The sequence below is a fragment of the Macaca mulatta genome, chromosome 1 (assembly GCF_049350105.2).
Source record: "Macaca mulatta isolate MMU2019108-1 chromosome 1, T2T-MMU8v2.0, whole genome shotgun sequence".
Taxonomy (NCBI): Eukaryota; Metazoa; Chordata; class Mammalia; order Primates; family Cercopithecidae; genus Macaca; species Macaca mulatta.
This window is the reverse complement of record NC_133406.1, coordinates 64127915-64149136: the sequence shown is the minus strand read 5'-3', so window position 1 is coordinate 64149136 and position 21222 is coordinate 64127915. Positions and strand designations below refer to the sequence as shown.

General features: G+C 42.5%; 1 protein-coding gene across 19 annotated transcripts in view; it reads right to left on the bottom strand.

The window, feature by feature from the left end:
* SRGAP2 (SLIT-ROBO Rho GTPase activating protein 2) overlaps positions 1 to 21222 on the bottom strand; it is a 249373-nt gene that overhangs the window by 62932 nt on the left and 165219 nt on the right. For all 19 annotated transcript variants that reach the window (XR_013418269.1, XR_013418285.1, XR_013418270.1 and 16 more), the window contains 3 exons: positions 16407 to 16469; positions 8248 to 8463; positions 7485 to 7613 (listed from right to left, as the gene is read on the bottom strand). Coding sequence is in view for 14 of the 19 variants with exons in the window: in XM_078004577.1 (XP_077860703.1) it covers positions 7485 to 7613; positions 8248 to 8463; positions 16407 to 16469 (408 nt within the window). In the remaining 5 variants the exon portion in view is untranslated. The remainder of the gene's footprint in view (positions 1 to 7484; positions 7614 to 8247; positions 8464 to 16406; positions 16470 to 21222) is intronic.

Here is a 21222-nt window from a genome sequence, read left to right as displayed (position 1 = left end):
GGGAAGGAGAAGGCACATGAGCACACCATGGACAGCCCCAAGGCTTGGTGGAAACGGAGGGTGGTCCTGAGGGCAGATCTGACCACATCAATAAGCCTGGCTGTGCAGTGGGAAGAGGGCTGACATTCTGACTTCCAAGGCCTGGGTGAGAGTTCTCAGTTCTTGATTCCCAATTCAATGGTTAAACACACCCTAGAGGGCCATGAGGTGGTTGGGAGGAAGAAGATTCATAAGATTAAATGACATTATTTAATTAAGTGCTATTTCATAAACATGAGAAGAATTGAGAGTTAAAGAGAATCCTCTTTCATTTTTAAGTTTATCTGGGGTTGCCATTATAACAAAATTCAACAATAAAAATACAACCTGCCACTCACTGAGGGTTACTGTGGTTAAATCACTATACAGCAACCAAGCCAGGCCATTTCAGGGTTCTGAAAGCAGAGTATTGCAACAGCAGCTAATGTATGCAAGCTCAACTCTACATGGGAGAAAGACAGAATAGGGAGCTGACTCTGTGGGTCATCATTCCCACCAACTCCCAACATTCTAGGATAGGCCTTAGCTGTAGACTAAGGTTTACTGACATGCCTCCTCCTTCCTGGCATCTGACAACAGATGCCCCTGCACTACAGAAATAGCATTTACAAGACTAAAAAGCTCTACGCATAAGTGTTACTGGAAAAATTCATGCCATGTAAAGGATTCTGATTTTTTACAACAAAATACAAAACGAAAATGATATGAAAGAGGCAACTGTATAAAAAAAGCACTGGCACAGAATCAAGCAACCTTGGAAAAGCCACTCCCCTTCTCTAAACCTGTTTCTTCCATAGTAAAATGAACAGATTTGGCCAGGCCAGTGGCTTTCAAGCAGTAGACCAGAGCCGGCACTGAGGCTGCCCTTGAGAAGTGGGTAAAAGGACAGCCCAACTACTAGGACTTGGAGTCTTCCATTCCTCCTTCAACCAAGCGAATTCTGCTCTTTTTTCTATTTAATATTTAGGGATTCTATGTAAGGTCTGCTTTGAAGAAATAATTCTTCTGTTAGAGAAAAGTCTGAAAATCCTTGGACCAAATGTAATCCCTAAGGCCCTCTTCAGCAATGGCATTCTGTAACTCTGTGATAATATTCCCCATCCCTCCCCAAGGACCCAGAGATCCCAATCCCTTGGTCATCCATCATCCTCCCTATTGCTTAAGCAACTTTGAGGTCCAGGTCCTGAGAAGAAACATCAGAGAAGAATCCATGCATAGAGTAAGGCCATCTGCCTGATTGCCATTTCATTGCACAAGCAAGCATCAAATTAACTCTCCCCACAGCCTTTTCCTCTCATCATGATCGCATTGGAAGCAGCTACTATTGGGGAAGAAAAGGCCTATGATGTGCTTCCTCTTTCCCGGCATCTGACAAGAAGCTCAGTGAGAGCATCAGTTGGGCTGGGCTCTGGGTTCAGTGCCAACAGGCCCTGGCAGCTGCCTGGCTGCAGTGGAATAACAGCAGTTACAGCTTAACTAGAGGCAGAGGATGGAAAGACATTAAATTCAGTTGGGAGGGAAGAGCAAATGGAAGCTAGACAAAAGCGGCTGATTAGGACGCTGCACGTGCACAGGCCCTCTGGGAGATGCTGCTGGTCTCACCAGGCTGCCCTTGAACCTGTAAACATTCCTGACTAGCTCTATGTAGACCCTGTTGATGAGCTCTGTGCCTGTAAGTCTAATGAACAGAAGTAACACGGCCCACAGAGTGTATGTGTGTGGGTGGAGGGGGTGTGGGCAGGGGGTAAATGTGGGAGAGAAAAGTTACCCTTCAAAAAACCTTTACCCATTTTTGGTAATTTCCCTTTCCTCTCCATTCTCACTACCTCTACCCCTATTCATACCCTTACTGTGTTACACCAGTGCTGTCTGCTTCACTGTCCTAAAATGTGACTTTAATTATGGCACTTACCTGTTGAAGAACCTAAAATACCTCTCATTTTTTTCTCCAAGGTAAAATCCACCTTCCTCAGTTTTGAAATTTAAAAAATGCTTCTATTTCACTAAGTATGCTTACTATACGTCAGTCCATGTGCTAAGTCCTTTATATACACTCTACATTTTAATCCTCATAATAACCCCAATGAGGTTGGTATTATCTCAATTTTCCAGGCTCGAAAGCTGAGGCTCAGTGAAGTTAAATAATTTGAGCAAGGTCCAACAGCCAGAACAAATTGTAATCTGTCTTCAATCTATCCATCCAACATCAGCTCCCTTTATTTTCTTCTTCAGATTCATCTGCTCTAATCCAACGAAATACTCTCTGTTTAGGGTATAGTATTAAGCTTCAAATCAGCTATATGGCCATAAGCAAGCTACTTAATCCCTCTGGGCCTCAAATGAGGATAACACCAGCCTCACAGGTTGTTGTAGGCTAACAGGCAATATATTTACATATATTTAGTACCATGTAGACACTTTAAAAAAATACTAATATAGCTCCAAATCCACTGACCTCTGCCCTTCAGCTCCCAGAATGTCTCTTCCTTAAATGTTTCCTACGCCTCTCACCTGTTGGAATTGGACCAGATCTTCAAGATCCAAATTAAATTCTCAGCCTCTGGGAAGCCAGCCAACCCTGCAATCCTGGACTCTAATGACCCTAGCCTCTACTTAGAACCACACTAATCTGCAGCTTTCATATGACAAGGAATACACTTCTTCATTCTATGACTTGCCATGTCATATCACCCCAACCAGACTACCTTCTCACCCTTCTTTACATCCCTCAGCATTAGGCCTTGCTCACAGTAGGCACTTAATAAATTTCAGTTGACTGACTGATGCCACAAGTACAGATTCCAGCCTCTCAGGAAATAAAGCACTTAGGCTGAATACTGACCTAAGTCAAGTGGGTAGATGAGGCCAGTGAAGCCTTTTGTTTTGCTCACTCTATGGCCAAAGGGAGGCTGGGAGTTTTCCCAGGCTGGTGCACTGTCTCTATTTATATAACTGTTCTGTAGGTTCTTTGTGCCAATGAGTGAGGGTCTGAGTCACAATATGCCCCTGGCTCCTCTACACCTCTAGCCAACCAGGCAGATTCAGAAGAGGTTTTCCAGAGTCTTGACTATCTACATACCTGTAGGGGAACAGCCAGAAACCAAGCAGTTAGCGAAGAAGCAATATCTGGCAAGGTTAGGTAAATGAGATTTGAATATTTCATCCTGTTCCAAGGAGAATACCAGTAAGTAGAGGAAGCACATTATTTTGCTCACAATGGGGACAAAGCAGGCTTTCCATGGCTTCTGATGAGTTCTGTGGCCACGCTGGGCTCCCCTGGCCATTTCTGGGTTATATAAATGTTTGATGAATAATCTCTCAGGGGAAATCAAATTTTTGTAAGAATTTAATGATAGCCCATCCAGATGTATGATGACTTGAGTTGATAGCTCATTAACCCTTTCCCAACTGATATCCTCACCCAGAGACTCCAGAAGGCCTGGAAAGGAAAAATGGCTGTTTCACAATACCCACTTCAAGTTCCCACAGAAGAGAAAAAGAACTGTCCTTAATGACATTTCTTACTGAAACAGCCAAGTTCCCTCATGTCTGATTTGGGTGCACATGGTGTCACAGACCTTCTATACATGTACACGGCACTTACAACACTCCAGCTATGCATGAAGACAACGCCCTGTTCTTCATTCATCCATCTGCTCTTGGGTTGAGAGAGCCAGAAGAATATGGGGGAGCAAAAGTACATTCCAGTGAGCCTACCATTCTTAAATGCTATCAATTGAGCTCAGAACGTCTTTTTGGCTTGAAGTCAAGGTTTCCCTAGTGTGGCAGAAGCCTCAACTGGATTCCTACAGTCTGAAGTTTAAATCTTACACTATACTATAAAAAGAATTCGGAGGCTAGTCCTTGGTCAATGTAATGGCATCGACAAAAATAACTTCTTTTCACTTATCCTCAATGCCTTATGCACATATTTGGCTTCAAAACCAATAGGAAGGAGGCAGAAGGGTGTACATGACACAGATGGCAATAGACTGAAACAGGATTCATCCCATGTCTTAAAGCAAGTAATGGATAATGTTAAGATCAGGATGCCAATATCCCAGGCTCCTCACTTAGTCCTGCTCTAACTGCATCCTTTTGGCCCTTTTTATTGCATAGATCAGCAAGAAAAAGTAAGAAACTACTGATACATGCAAAAACATGGATGAAATTAATCATGCTGGGCAAAAGATGCCAGACACAAAAAAGGATAATCCCATCTTTATGAAGTTCTACAATGGGCAAAACTAATTTATGGTGAAAGAAATCGTAACAGTGGTTGCCTTGGGGTGGGGGACTGACTGGGAAGAGACAAGAGAAACCTTCTGAGGCAATGGAAATATATCTATTATCAAAATATTTATTCTATATCTTGATGTAGGTCACAAAGATGTACAAATTTGTCAAAACTCTTGAAACTGTAACACTTAAGTTTAGTTACTGTATGTAAATTATACTTCAAAACAATACTGAAAGGTACAAAAAGAAAAACCAATCTTAGCTTAGATGATCATCCTCCTCTTTCTATTCCTTTCTTCCTTCAGTAAACACACTATGTGCTCAGCTATATATTAAGCACTGGAGGCTACTAAGGTAAACAAAACTCTTGGTTCCTGCTCTCACAGAACTTAACAGAGGAGACTGAGATCTTTCTCTGCTCATAGTACAACGGCTCACAAGCACGTTTTTTACTCCCAACTCACAATAAGAAACACATCGTCTATTGTCACACCGCCCCCATAGGATGTACAAGTGTGTACATACACATCTAACATAAAAGTTTCACATAATCTTACCAATGTGATGTACTCCAATATTTTCTTTCTTATTCTAGTCTCATCTATTCATTTGAAACCACAGATTAAACCAAAAAAAGTGATTTCCTGCTTTCCCTAAGGGATCTCACCGATGGTTTGAAAAATGCTGTCTTACAGTCTATGAATACTAGAGTTAGTGCAAGAACTACTATATTCCATTTTTACCCCTGATACTGAGCACGTGGCTTCTCCCTAAATAAATATTTACTGAACGTTTATAGAGCAGAACAATACAACTTTAAAAAAAATAATGAATGTGTCCTCATCCCAGGAAAAACAACAAAAACCCAACCAACCAACAAAATAAAACAAGACACAACCAAAACAGCAGCAAAGAAACATGAGAAACTTTATTACTACCTATGTAGCCTCTTGATCCCGGTGATAGACCCACACCCTGCCAAGTACTAAGGCAGCCTCTTTTTCAATGGCATGTCACACCACATCCTGTGAAATCAGGCTCTTAACAGACTTTTTTTTTTTTTTAATGATGAAAACAAGGTACAAAATACCTTGCTTCTTGGACTGATTTTAAAACACTTGCTTATACCTGATGGAGAATCTATGGATTGCAAAGGTTGTGGCTGATACAGCAGTAGCCCCTCCCTTCCCCTGAGATCAGCATTTTGGTGAAAAAGGTAGGGAAGTTGCCTTGAGTACAAAAAAAGAGAAGAGGGCTAACCAACAGTAGAGGTGTGGCAGACAACACAGTCTGAATTTTTACCAAATGCGAGATAAATAGCAGAAATTGTGCACAAGAAAGAATAGATTCTCTTCCTCATGCTGAGAACAGGCCTCTCTCCCAACAATGAGGAGCTCCAACCCTAAGGAGAAGAAAGGATCTTGTTTAGGGCTTTGACCTCCATTGAAGGACAGTGTTCAGATTGTCATCAACAAGCAGAGAGAGCAAAGAGGTACCAGAACAGGGAGCAAGGCTCCACTAACCCAGCAAGACAATGACACCTAGGGCATTAAGTGGCTGAAATCTACTGAACCAAAAATCCTCAGCTAAAGGGAGACAGGAATCTGTATTTCAGAGAAGTTCCCCGAGCAACTCTTACGTGAGGCCAGATTTCAATACCAGGGAATTAGTCCAGTTCTTCAGTTGGCTAGAGGAGGTTGGGAGTCGGGTAGGAAACAAAGCTGGGTTCCACAACAATTCAGTGACAAGCCTAGATGACCCAGGTAGTGATATAACAGCAAGACTTGGACCCAAACCCCATATGATGCTGTGAGGTGTGGCAGGTTTGCTTGTGGAGAAACCAAGGCAGGAAAGCATGAGTGGTCTGGCCAAAGTTTTGCAAAGCCCAACTGCTGCCACCAAGACCCTGAAATAAATGGCAGGCCTCAGAGACAAGATACACTTGAAGCCCCAGAGACTGGGTTGCTAAATTGACTGGCTCCAGATGCCTCACTTTGATGACTGGAAGGAGAGGTGAGAAAGGGTGTAATTACAGAGCTTCACTTAGGTGTGGCTCAGGACCTGGGCCAGATTGGAGTCTGTAGGTGAGAAGGTTTATAAGACTCAACTGTAAGGGGAAGCAGCAAGAAAAACAAGGCCAAGAATACCTCACAGGCAAAAAACAAAAAGCTTATCCCTGGGCTTGCCCCTTGCAAAACACATGTGCCTATTAACCGCTTTCCTCAATCACCTTTGAAAAAATTTGCCAGATGTCAGGGGGAGCTGGATACCTTTCTGACAGGACCCTAATTTGCAGCATAACCTTGGACAGGTGAGTCTCGTAGTCCTCTGGACCCTGAGCTTCCCTATCCAGCAACTGGAGACAGCAATGCTTACCCATAATGGTGACGTGACAATCAAATGAGATAACACTGAGAAACCTTAAATGCTATACAAATGTAAGGTACGGCATTGTAACTCTAGTTAAATTCTTGCCACTCACTTCTGTGCAAGAGAAGCTGATGTAAGAAAGTATTTCCTAGGCCGGGTGCAGTGGCTCACAGCTGTAATCCCAGCACTTTGGGAAGCTGAGGCAGGTGGATTACCTGAGGTCAGGTCACCTGAGGTGAGGAGTTCGAGATCAGCCTCGCCAACATGGTGAAATCCTGTCTCTACTAAAAATACAAAAATTAGCTGGGCATGGTGATGCATGCCTGTAGTCCCAGTTATTGGGGAGGCTGAGGTAGGAGAATAGCTTGAACCTGGGAGGCGGAGGTTGCGGTGAGCCAAGATTGGGCCACTGCACTCCAGCCTGGGGGACAAAGCAAGACTCTATCTCAAAAAAAAAAAAAAAAAAGGAAGAAAGTATTTCCTGGCAGATAGACGAGCGTAGTGGTTATGAGCCTGGGTTGAGTCATCAGGCCTAGGTGCAAATTTTGCCTCTGTCATTTGTTAACTGACTCTGAGTAAGTCATCTAAACTCTCTGTTAATCTGTAAAAATACAGATAATAATGCCTTCCTCCCAGAATTCCAGTTAGGATTGAATGAGATAAGTGTGAAGTATTTCACTTGGTGCTTGGCAAGCACCCTGATGGATCATGGCTGCTGTCTTCATAATTGTTCTCAAAATGCACCAGATTCCTGAACAATAGTATCAGGGAATGTCTGATGAGGATTCTGAAACCAGAAAAGAGGTGCCCTCAGGCCCTCAGCTTTAAGCACTTACATCAATAAGGTCAGATAGGTCATGGATGTAGTACTTGAAGACAGATGCATTGGTCGCTTCCAAAGCCAGTAAGTACTCATTCCGGGCTTTGATGGCCTTCAGCTTATTCTCCGTGTACTTGGCTTGGCGCTGAAAAGGAAACAGAAGTTCACTTTTACTTTTTTTTTTTTTAAGGGGGGATTGTTCTCTAAAAGATAAAAGTACAGTGTACTCAAGAACTACAATTGTGCTGCTACTCCCTATGCGCATCTGCCTTAAATTGGGTTCTAATTCTGTTTAATGAGATTCAAGGGCACAATGTAGATCAATTCAGGAAAGGTTAATGAGGCTCCCTACTTAAGATGCGTGCTCCACTTTGATTCTATCTTCAAATATCATTCCTCATTCTTGCAATGCCACTCTGAAGAAGGTACCACTACTCTTGCCCCTGAACACCTGATACCTGAAACCAAATCCTGGATCTAGTCACCCCCAACCCCTCCAAAGCAATAGGATATTGAGCTCTATTTGGAAAATGGATTGGGAAAGGTGACTACTGTTTCTTGCTGCTAGAGGCTAAAAACTTGGAGCCCACGTGCCCAGTTCTCCCAATACCTAGTATTCCCTCCAGGGCACAGAGCAAGGCCTCATTTTTAGTCACTAGGCACTAAAAGAACCCAGAGCTTCCTTGTCTGCTCTTCCCAGAGCCTATTTGGAAATTCCTATCATCCATGCCTTACCGAATGTTGCTTCCCAGCATCTATAGCTGTGGGAGCATACGTACCTTCTCCTTCATCTTCTCAATCTTCTTCACTGAGCTCCTCCGGACATGTTTCTCCTCAATGCGAACGTTGGCCGTGGAGTCAGGGGAGCGTGGGGTCTGCCGGTCCTCCTGCTTTACCGATTTACCAATTTGCTTCTCCTCCTGCTTCTCCGCCTCCTTTAGTTTGCTCTGAGCACTGATGCTGTCGGCATTGTACATGTGATATGTCTTCATGACCTGCAAGACATCGCCCACCCCCACCCCCGAGGTCAAGCCAAGGGGGTCAATACTCTGCTTTACAGACTCAGCGACTCAGCTCAAGCTCTCCCCCATGAAGTAATATCCTCACACCCCTAAGGGAAAAATTCAGAAGTGTTTGGTTCAGCAAACACAGATTAAAGACCACTCCAAAGCACAGGAAAGCAGTATTCGAAATGAGCCAACATTTCCTCTCATTGAAATAACTTCATGTCTATCCATCATGTATTATTTACTTCGATTCATTATCATTTGTAATCATTTCTCTTTAATATTGGCCAGGTGATTTCTATCACTTAGTCACCTCGTAATACCGAGTAGATGGGAAACACCACCACCCCTCTCAGGCTCCAAGGGCAAAGCCTTCCTGGGCTGGTCAGGAACCCTGAAGAGGGCAGTGCAGCCTATGGAGTACTGCCTATGCTTTCTGTTACCTTTCAGATATAAAATAGGGAAGAGGAAAAGCTTCCAAAAGCTCTTTCTACTGGCCTGGCATTCTGGGGATCTGTCTGTTCTGCTTTATCCAGATCAAACACCCTCTCACAGCAACTAGAGCAGCAGCAGCAATTACAATGCCAGTTATCATTTACTGAACACTTAGTATATTCCTGGCTTTATGCCAAGTACCACACACACATTTTCTCATTTCATCCTTAGGGCAATTCCACAATCTAGACAACAACCCTATGAAGACTGTAAGCCTTCATAGCAATTCAGGTAAGAGTCTGGGAAGGAATAAAATCCCTATGAAGTATAACTGGAATTGCCACAGGAAGGAAGTAGTATAAAAGGTGAAGGATGATTTTCCATCAAGACAACCATTTAGGAGTTCAATCCTTTCTCTTAACAGGGAAGCCAGGAAGCCTAGAACTCAAGCTTGTTTCCAATCCTACTAAACATACTACTTTCAGCCACCCGGTGCCTGCTGTACTCTGTGGGGAGCTTTCTGTTTCCATACCAGGGAGTTCAACAGTGTTGAAAGTGTGATGCCCTAAGATTTCTTTGAGAGGGAGAATTAGAGTAGAAGTTGGTGGATGTATGTATATGTGTGTGTGTGTGTGTGTGTGTGTGTGTGCGCGCGCGCATGTGTGTGTGTAACAGAGGAGTGCCAAGGTACAATATTATTATTAATATCTACCACTTAATAAACATTGTGTGCCATGGGCTTTAGGTACATTACCTCATTTAATCCTTACAATAACTCTGTGAAAGAAAATGTTATTATTTCTATTTCTAAAGATAAGGAAATAAGGCTCAAAGAGATTAACTGTCACACCCAAGGTCATACAAAATGTCGGAATCAGGATTCAAACTCAGGTCTGTCAGACTCCAAAGACCACATTCTTAGCCACTAAGCAACACTGACTCTCCTCTGGATAGGACTGGACCTGAACCGGTTGGGAGGAAAGGTTAAGTATGGTCAAGATATTCTTGAAAAGAGAAATTGGTTCCATTTATGAACTTGAGTTAGAACAGTGTCTCAACTTGGGGCTATTTTGGCCTCCAGGGGAAATGTGGCAGTGTCTAGAAATATTTTTGATTGTCACAACTTGGGGATTACTACTGGCATCTACTAGGTAGAGGTCAGGGATGCTGCTGAACATCCCATGCACAGGACAGCCCCCAAAACAACTAATTATCTGGCCCAAATGTCAATGGTGCTGAGGTTGAGAAAACCTAGCTTAGAAAGACTTTGTGAGTAGACTAATCTAGCCCCTATGATCAGCTGGAGGCAAACAAAGGAATAAAGAATATTGGGATACTGACAAAGTCAAAGTACATTAGAGTCTAAATTATGTCTCATTTTGAATGCAGAATGTTTTAAATTAGCTTCACCTTTTTCTGAACCTAACACTACTTCCCATAAATTTTACCAGGATAATACTCTTCATATTTTCTATACAGAAGAAATAATATTTAACAACCAATGGCATTTAAAAGCCTTTCTAAGTAATTCAAACAGACCCCCAGCTTTCCAGGTTAACTAAGAAGTGGAAAAGAGGCATCTGTTATCCCAGATGAAGAAGTGTAGATAGCAGGCTCCTTTTTTTTTTCTCTTTTTCCACCTGAATCTGACCATGGGATTCAAAAGCTTAGTGAGCAGTTACAAAAGTGAGTGGTTTTTTTCTTTTTTAAAGTGATTTCCTATTTCATGAAGGTGCACGATAAAGAGAAAACGCTATGAATAAACATGAGATAAAAAAGAGGTCAAAGAATAGCGCTACCAAGTCAACAAATGAAGTAATAAAAATCAACAATTTACAATGTTCCTTTACCGTAAAAAACTTAAAGAACTTTCGTGTTAAAAGAGAGTAAAACACTACTTTGCCTAAGAAACTATACATTCTTCAGGGTAAGCTCTACTTCTTTTGTGTTTTCTTCTCACAGTGGAGAAATATGTCATATACACAATGGTGGTTTTACAAAGTGGTTGCCCAAATGACTGCATGACACAGTCTCTCTTCTGGGTAAATAGTGGAGAAGCTTTATTAGTGCCTTTCAACTCAAGAGAAAACTGAGGTACCCAGAAGCTGAAGCCGAAACAACTGAAAAAATAGGAAAGTCAAGACAGGACTTAGAAATTTATATAGATATACATATACATATTAAATATATGTTTATAAATATATATTTATAGTCAACATAGGACTTAGAGAAAGTCAAGATAGGACTTATATATAGCTATATACATATACATATGTAAATATATGTATATCTATATATCTATGTCTTAGACATACAGCTATACATATATGTATATATAGATATGTATACATATAGATATACATACTTCTATCTATATATAGTGAGGCAAATACAAACTATAGCAAAAAATTGAAAAGTCTACATTCTCAGTTCTGTGAGGAACATTCTACTTTACTTTGAAAAACTAAACACTGAAGTCATGTATTTAGCTCTGCTCCCTCTGACAGCCACACTAAAATAATAGGGAAAAAAAGGTTCTAAAATTATTGTCATTTAGGTATAAATTGAGAAAAAACAAAAGAAAGGAAGCAGAAGCTGAAAAACAGGCAGGCAAGCAGTAACTGATCTACTTGAGTCCTAAACCAAAACTAGAGTAAACCAGGAAGCAGCCAGATTGATATCACAGAAGCCCGAAGAGAAATAAGTAGCAGTGGGATGAAGGTAGAGCTAAACACAAAATAAGCTATTGAAAATCTGAGAACAGTGAGATCCCAAGATCCCCTCTCCCACTGTAGCGGAATACTAGATGAGAGGTTTACTGTGTTAGAGAGGGTCCATGGACTAGGGGATACAAGGTTCAGCGGTAATAGGGGGATACTGAACTTCAACAGGAGGATTAGCTGAAGTCTATGTTAAATTTTGAGATGGTCCAGGCCTCTTCACAACTCAGCCCCCAGACATGAGTAGGAGATCAAAAGTGTGATCTCTTGGCAATCTGACCATCCAAGATAAGAGACCTAGAAATACTAAAGTTGGGGCTTCCACAAGGACACAGCCCAGTTAGAACACCCTACTGTGAAGGCCACAGCTGATATAGAATCTTTTAGTACCTCACTTTAAAGTGTGAACAGGCAGCTAAGGATAACCAGGCATTTAAAGGAAATGTCTAATATGAAAGACCAAGACCAAAACTAGCAATTTAGAAGAAATATTATACAACAAGAAGAAAAGTTTGAAAACAATATATCCATAATAGCCATGGAGAGATAAATGAGAAATAAAATGATACTGCATCATGAAACAAAAGTTGGATGCAACAAAAAAGGGAACATGTAGAGAACAAGAAAAGAGTTCTTGGCAATTAAGATTCAACTCAAGTATCTCTTCAAGGAGCCTGACTTCATCCCTGTCCTCTGTGAAGACATGTAAATGAGTTCTTGTCACTTCATTTTCCACCTGATGCTTTACTTTTCTGTCTCTCCCAATTAAAACTAAACGCCTTGAGGTTAGAAACATCTTATTTGTTCTTGTCTCCCTAGTGCCTACTGCCAGGGTCAAATAGGCAAGCAGAGTTGAGGGACTATTAAGTGCCATGTTTCAAGGGAACAGGTGCTAAATACCAGTCTGAGGTAGCTCTGCCAGCACACAGCTGCTGCTCCAAGCCAAGGGGATATATATTTAGGGGGAGTATAGAAGCATAAGGCCTCTGGGATAATAACAGCCCCAGAGTGTCCTAAAGCCTCTTCTTTCTCAATTCTAGAGCCTCCTTGACTCTTCATACTCAGCCAATCCACACTGGCTTCAGTGCCTCCATGTATGCTCCTTCCTGTGGGGGTTTGCTGGGTTTTCCAGACACGACCTCTGAGTACAACTGAGGCAAAGAATCCCAGAGTTCTTTGGGAAGCAGTGTGTTCTGACTTCAAAGGCATTCCCGGTGCATCCGTCAGAAAATGAAAACCGTTTATGCCATGGTTTATATACTAGCCAGCTCATTATCAGGGGAAAAACACGTGGAGAAGAATGCTTGCTAGGATTGCTCTCTGAATAGCAGCTGTGGGAAGCAGGCCCCGGCACAGAATGCCAAGTCAGGGGAATCAAAGGCCCTTCAAGCAGAAAACAGGAAGGTGCAGAGGGGCAGCTGGCCACTTACAGTGGTATTCTGGGCCCCCTGCCCAAAGGCATCTTTCTTTGGGAACACCTGGGTCCTGCTCCTTGGATCATCAAGGTACAAAGTTACTAAAATTACCAACCCTTGGATAACTAGTCCCCTAAAAAAGGGTATTAACGGGTATTAGGGGCAGATGTGAAGAGCACTGAAAAAACTGGATGGGTTTCTTATATGCTTGGTTTCCTTTTTCCAAGGATCCCAAATAAGTTCTATTACTACAATGTCATTGAAACAAGAGGCCCTTCCCTGCCTTCCTGACAAGAAAATAATGGGAAAGCTCCTTACAAGAAACTCTCCCTTGTTCTCTTCTTGACTCCTCAAGAGTGTGCACACAGCAAGCAGCTTCCCAAAGCTAGCATGTAATGGTCCCAGCTTCCCACCTGATAAAACCACTCTCCCATGCAAAGTGACCAATTAACCTTTTTTAACCTAGAACTTTTCCAGTTTCAGTACTGACAATTTTATGTCCCAGGAAACTCTTCAGTACTAGGCAAAGAGGGACAGTTAGTCACCATAATCCCATGGTGCCTTATTCAGACCAGTCCTAAACTTATCTTAATCTCCAGAAGAAAAAATTCTATTCTCTGAACTTTCTTTTTTCTTTTTTTTTTTTTTTTTTTTGAGACAGAGTCTCACTCTGTCCCCCAGGCTGGAGGGCAGTGGTGCAATCTTGGCTCACTGCAAGCTCCGCCTCTCAGGTTCACGCCATTCTCCTGCCTCAGCCTCCCCAGTAGCTGGGACTACAGGCGCCCGCCACCACGCCCGGCTAATTTTTTTTGTATTTTTAGTAGAGATGGCGTTTCACCATGTTAGCCAGGATGGTCTCGATCTCCTGACCTCGTGATCCACCTGCCTCAGCCTCCTAAAGTGCCGGGATTACAGGCACGAGCCCGGCTCACTGGACTTTCTAATGGCCTACAGAATCTGGAAACCTATTTGATCCTTAGCTATAGTCTAATATTTCAGGAAGTATAACTCACCCAACTACTCCACCCCCTAGGACATAGAAATACCAGTGCATGGAGAGTATGCAGACACCAAGGTCATAGAGGTTTGGGGTATCCCTCAAGTTCATACAGCTAGTAGTCAAGACAGGGTAGAATCTAGCTTGCTTAATTCAGGAGACTCTAGTCACTAGACCAGCATTTCTCAATCTTGGTATATTGACATTGTGGGTCAGATAATTCTTTTTTGTGGGGGCTGCCCTGTACACTGTAGGATTTCAGCTGCATCCCTGGCCTCTAGATCATTAGATGCCAGTAGCACCTTCTACTCCTCCAGTTGTAACAATCAAAAATGTCTGCAGACATTGCCAAATGTCCCCTTGGGGTAAAACTCCCTCTGCTTAAAACTCCATTTGGACCAGAATGTTTTGACTTCTCTGAAACTTTCTAGTGCCTCTACTCTTTTTTCCCTCTTTCCATTGCCTACTAGAGGAAAACATCACATTTTAATTTTGGCCTTTGACAGATTATGAAGGTATATTCCAGCTCATCTTATGACAGGGGATACCACACTCAGGCAATTCTCAGTTTGAACATCAACGGGAAGATGTTATGCTCTACGTTGACTGTGGCCTCACAATGGCCAGTAAAGTAGTTGGCCAATATTGGGCTGTCTTAAGTCTGCAGTCAGAGGTAGCAGCTCAGCCCTCTGCAGACCAGAGAAATAAGTTTCAAGGTTTTCTTCATCACTCGAACACAGCTTACGCCCTTTCACTTATTTTTTTCTTAAAGCACAACATATGAAGAGAGATAGGACCCTGGGTAAAAGCTAATAGATCCTTAGACATTAGTCTTCTTCTGCTGCCTTGAGTCCCACTAAAGAAGTGGCAAGGTTTGTTGGTTATCCAAACTACTTCCCAGAAACAGCTGCAAATAGTAGAGGGTCAAAATGCTTACAGGAAAATAAAAGAATTTATATAGTGACTACATGTGTCATTTTCTATCTTAGGGAATTCTCTGCCAAGAGAAAGGAGTGATAGCTCTTCTTGGTGCTTAGAAAATGCTCTAAATGAGCAGAAGTAAAGCATTAAAAAGACAAGGTTCAGGAAACCCATCCAGTCTGAAAATGGTTCACATCGATGTGTTTCTATTTTTAAAAACTCTTAACTTCGTTTGAGAGAAATGAAAAGTTGGGAGCTGAACCAAAGGTACCATCTATCTATGCTTGGCCTCAGAGCAGAAGAGTCACAGAGTAGAAATTCAAAACAAACTGAACATCACTGGAGATAAGTCAGATGACTACTCTACCCTATTTACTTGCTTAACAGTTGCTATGACAAAATGGTCACACCTAGGTTTCTGGATCAGCAACATCTGATCCCATATGCCTATCATGCATGTCACCACTGCCTGTTCTGTGAATTAAAAAAAAAAAAAAAAAAAGGAAAGGAAAGGAAGAAATGAAAAGAAAAGAAAAATGCAGCAAATAAGCAAGTAAACATTAGAAATCAGTATCACCTTCAAATAGGATGGAGAAATGCTGGAGAATGACACAGTAGGCTGGCACATCCAAGCTGGAGAAGGGGCCCCTGAAAGGCATTAGCTGTACAACTTAAGTATTCCCTGTATAACAACACGAATTTCCTTGGTGTGTATGTGTGTGAGTGTGTGTTTGTTTTCATTATAATTAGAAAAACATGGCTGGGGAACAACCACCACCACCACCACCACCTCTCTGCGCATGAATTAACACGCACCAGCCACAGGCATCATGTGCCTGAAGCACCAGTCATCTCAGAACAGATTGTGTTCTCTTCTCTAAGCCCGCAGCCTGCCTCGTCACTGAGGTTTGGCTTTATAAAACTCCAGGAAGCCAGTGCAAAGCTCTCTCTGCCCGAACTGGTCCCTCTTGTTGGGGGAATTTAGGACTCTGTGCTGCCCTCTAGAGCATTTGTTCTAGTCTCAAATCTGTAGATCAATCCAAGATCTGATGCAAAACCTAGAACAATAAAGCCTTTCCAACAGGCACATATTAATAGTGCAATGCAGGCTACGTTCCTTGCCGTTAGGTTCTGTTTGCTGCTAATGGGGTCCATTGTGCCAATGACCTAGACTCTGGCTGGTCTCTAGCAATTATGCCCCAAATAAAGCCAGGGTGAGCTTGCACAGCTGAGGAGAAAACTTATTTTGAGGAAGTATTTTTTGACTCATTCTGTTTTGAAAAGACGAGTGTGAAAAAAGAGATGGGTGGGGTCACCCCCAGTGGGGACCATGCACTTGTCCTCAACCTCAGTTCAGTTCTGTTGCTGACGTACTATGGCTGCAAGCTGCCAAATGCTGCTTCCCTCTGCTTATTAAAGAGTCAAGCAACCCATCTGATTTACCGAGTAGAGCTCGTTCAAGACCTTCATCAAATCATCTTGGAGCTGCTGGCCGACTTCTTTACTCTGCAAGGAAAGAGGAATGAAGGTTAATTGGGAAACAGAAGAGAGAGGAGGGAGCAATGAAGGCAAAAGCCGCACTGGCTCTACAAATAACCCAGACTCAATTAAGGCCCATTATTTAACCCAGCAAATCAGATAACCACTCCAATCAGACCCAATTATGGTCAGATTACTCAAAGAGTTTTAATAAAATGAAATGTGCCCTTTCTATAGCCCAGCAAAGGCAATTGCATGGAGGGAAAAAGGGTGGTAGCCTTTGATTTTTCTATTGGTCCCCGAAGAGCAGGACTGAAAGCCACATCCTACCTAGCAACTGTTGTTAGGTGGAACACGGTTTCTCAGATACTTGCAGTCAAGCATTCCAGAAGATTTCAAAGGAAAATAAGATGTGTAATGGGATGAAATAGGAAAAAGTATATAAACATCCAGGGACTTCAAAGTCCCTAATTAAATAGAAAACTCCAAACAGGATGGAACTATATTTCTTACTTGCTTTATTTCTACCCGAAACTCACAAGGCAGCGATATCTCAATATTGACTGCCTGCGAGATTAGCTGTTACTAGATGCTGAAAATCTATGTTAAGGGGTCTCCAACTAGTTAATCTTGAGCAGTGATGGCTCCTGGGTTCTTTGCTGCTGCCACCCAGGGCTGACATCTAACTACATAGAGCAGTAGAAATAAAGAATAGGGCTGGGCACGGTGGCTCACACCTGTAATCCCAGCACTTTGAGAGGCCGAGGTGGGTGGATCACCTGAGGTCGGGAATTTGAGACCGGCCTGGCCAACAAAGTGAAACCCCGTCTCTACTAAAAATACAAAAATTAGCCAGGCGTGATGGCACATGCCTGTAATCCCAGCTACTCAGGAGGCTGAGGCAGGGGAATCACTTGAACTCAGGAGGCAGAGGTTGCAAGGAGCTGAGATTGCGACATTGCACTCCAGCCTGGGCGACAAGAGTGAGATGGTCTCAAAAAAAAAAAAAAAAGAAAAGAAAAGAAAAGAAAAGAAAGAATGAGGAAGCAGGAAGGAAACTGTCACACCTCCTATACTAAGTGTTATATGCCAAACCTAAGAGGGCTAACACTGATTGGCAGTATGGGTCATTGAGAGGGAAACCCCTTGTTTTATCTTTTGCCAGCTCCTTCTAGATCTTCCCTACTAGAAATTTGGATATCAAAATGCCATCCTAACAGAAGTTATAATACTGTCTCCCATCCCTCCCACCATGGCTGCTAGCTCCCAGACAAAAAAAGGAAGGTCTTTCATGTCAGATACACAATCATTTAAAATCTTGCTTTTTTTCAAGATACATATATCTCTACTTAAAAAATACTTTTTTTCTGATTACAAAAGTAATGTATGTTTATTATAATAAGGAAACTAGGAAACCTCAAAAAAGAAAACAAGTAACTCTTAAATGCCTACCACTAAGAAATCATCACTCTAAGGGTTGTTATGTACTTTTCTAATCTTCTCTATTTTTACAAAATTGGGATTGCATTATAAATCCTGTTTTGTAACTTATTCGCTTAAACATATGTTGTAAACATTTCCACATGTATTATTCTTCTATAGCATTATAATACATTATATTGATGCAGCTCCCATTCTTTTTTTTTTTTTTTTTTTTTTTGAGACGGAGTCTCGCTCTGTTGCCCAGGCTGGAGTGCAGTGGCCGAATATCAGCTCACTGCAAGCTCCACCTCCTGGGTTTACGCCATTCTCCTGCCTCAGCCTCCCGAGTAGCTGGGACTATAGGCGCCTGCCACCTCGCCCGGCTATTTTTTTGTATTTTTTAGTAGAGACGGGGTTTCATCGTGTTAGCCAGGATGGTCTCGATCTCCTGACCTCGTGATCCTCCCGTCTCGGCCTCCCAAAGTGCTGGGATTACAGGCTTGAGCCACCGCGCCCGGCCGCAGCTCCCATTCTTGGACATGTACTTTGCTTCTAAATTTTTGTGATAAAAAATGCCATATCACATTACTTTGTATATGATCTAATGCACACACCTTTCATTATTTTCTCCTAGAAATAACATTGCTGGGTCAAAGACTACCATTTATACCACTAAAATGCCTTTGAGAAAAACGGTACCAATTTAAAATAACACCAATAGCATATATGAATGTTTATTTCACATTTTATTGTCTTGACAATTTGATGTGGTATCCTCCTGTAATTTGCAGTCCTTTGATTCTAGTGAGCCTGAGCATTTTTAAAAATGTTTATCAGTCATTTTCATTTTTCTTTTATAATCTGTCATTTTCCTATTAAGGTGTTCTCTGCCCATTTTTTCTATTAAGGTATTCATTATGGAATATAACCTATGTGTAGCCTCTGTCATGAGTAGGCATGAATTTTTACATCTGATAGTGGGGAAAGGGGTGGAAGGAGCCCTAAATTTGCAATCATAAGATTCTCTTTCTATTCCTGGCTCCTGCATTACCAAAGAGATAACTCTGGACAACCTGGTTAACCTCTTTGGCCCTCTGTTTTCCCTTCTATAAAATGAAAAGCTTCAGCTAAAACATTTCTAAGGTCTTTTCCAACCTCTGCCATTCTATGATTCTACATGATCTTCTGCCTGGCTTCTAGAGTCCATATTATCTTCAAACATCACTCCCTTTAGTGTACCGCTGGTTGGCTTAGAAGATAATGAGCAAGTTCTCCTAGGCGACCCAGATGCTCTACAAAATGGACGGGTTCAGGGGCATCTTGCCAGTCTTAAATTTACCATTCCCAGGGTCTCTCATCCAATGACCTCAACTGCTGGAAGAAGTCACAAGAGGGAATGCCTTTCATCTGTGATCTCACATACCAGCCTCTCCTTTCCATTGAGAGAAAAGCTGAGCTCCACTGAAGCAAGAGACCCAAGGAGGTGAAGTGAGGCAACATGACTCACTCCGAGCCCCAGAGTCAGCAACAGGGTCAGGAAGTGACCATGAGTATCACTTCCCACTGCCCTGCCCTCCTGCCTCCGGGCCAGCTCCCCCTGCTAGCCTCCTATCGTTTCTTAACTCCTCCTTCTGTTTGAATGGCAGAGGTTAAAGGAGAAAGCTCCTATTCCTCTACCCTGTTGCTTACCCATGACTTAAATAACCTAGCCCCAGAATGGGGGATGGGGGAAGAAGAGGAGGGAAAAGAGTAACCAAAAAAACAGCAATTAAGCCCAGGCAGATGTTTCCTTTCATGTACTGATTAGTTGGGAGGACCACTCAGCGATTATCCCTGTTTATTTGAACAGGCTGCTGAAGTGATCTGACTTACCACTCCCTCTGGCTGAGGGTTGGGCTGGGAATACATGTGTAGCGAGCCCACTTAAAATGTACAATACAGCCTCTAGCAATCAGGAGAAATTCTGACACTAGGCCAGAGGCAGGAAATTGCCAGTGTCTCTCCTTTCACAGATGATAAAAGGCTATTCGTTCTCTGTTTCAGAAACCTTAACTGTGTGCCTTTGGGGGAAAGCGTGGTCCCAGGAAGGGCTTCCGTGCTGGCCACTGCAGCGGGGTTGACAGAGCTGGTTAGCCACAAGGGGGCCCCACCCAAAGACAAGGGGGACATTTATTCCCGGGAACAACAAAACCTGATGAGGCCGAGTACATGACAACGAAGACTGTAGAGCTTTTCTGTTCTCTATAAAAAGGCAAGGGGTTTCTAGACAGGGAAGAAAAAGAGAATTTACAGAGCAGTCTTTGTGTACTAACATACAGCCTGCATCTCTTTTCTTTAAAATTTCTTGGAAGAGAATGAGTCATCTAAACATTGCAGGAAACCAAATAGAAGTTGGGGGAAAAAATTACTTTGGACAAAGTTTTTCTCTTAAATGTTTGCATAGTAATCTTTGCCTGGAAAAAAAAAAGATGCCTAAATTTAGAATAGAGATGTGGCACAGTTAACAATGCTGGTTCTATGGGATGGGAAGTGTGATGGTGTGCCCAGGCTGGGATCTCTTATTTTGAAACTCACCACAACCGTTTGGCCAGAGTGTGTTTCACGGGGCGTCCACTCTGACTGCTGCCAAGGAGGGGCTGATCAGAAGACAATGAGATTGCAACAGCTCCTACCAGTTTTATGCTGACAAAATGGGTAGGAAAGCTTCATTTTCCAACAGATAACAGCATTGGAAACAGAACTGAAACGCACAGTGTCATTTCGTCTCCCCAAGACAAGACTGTAATGTTCCAAAGCCTCCTTGCTCACAGAAAGGATGTAACAGCAGATATGTACGGAAACATGAGAATCCTAGGCATCTGGGATGCCTGGCCACTGGGCTGGTCACTCTTCCTTGGACCTCTTTAAATCAGCACGTTTCCTGAGCTTGGATGGGTTTGTCTTTCAGCGTTTCCCAAAGAACACCAACTATGAAAGAGATTTCAGACCTGTTCTCAACAGGGAGGTTACTTGTTACCGATTCTCTAGTTATTTAGATCAGCATTCATGTGCTTTCCAAGTTGGGGGGGGGACTGTTGTTTATTGGTTATCTACATCTCAAAGCTGTATTTTTTGACAGGCACAAAATTACCTTCTATTTGTATGAAAGAAGAAGAAAAAGAGGAAGGCATGTCTCTGCCATGTGGCAAGAGCTCATTTCAGCCCCATCCCAAGGCTGAGCCTGTCAGCAGGTAGGAACAGTACGGTCATTTAGTTCTCTGCCATTTAGCCTGTATCAGCAGTTTTCCAAAAAAGAATCTAGTTTTCAAGGGCACATATCTCCCCCACAACCACTAGTATCCCCTCCCCACCCTAAAGA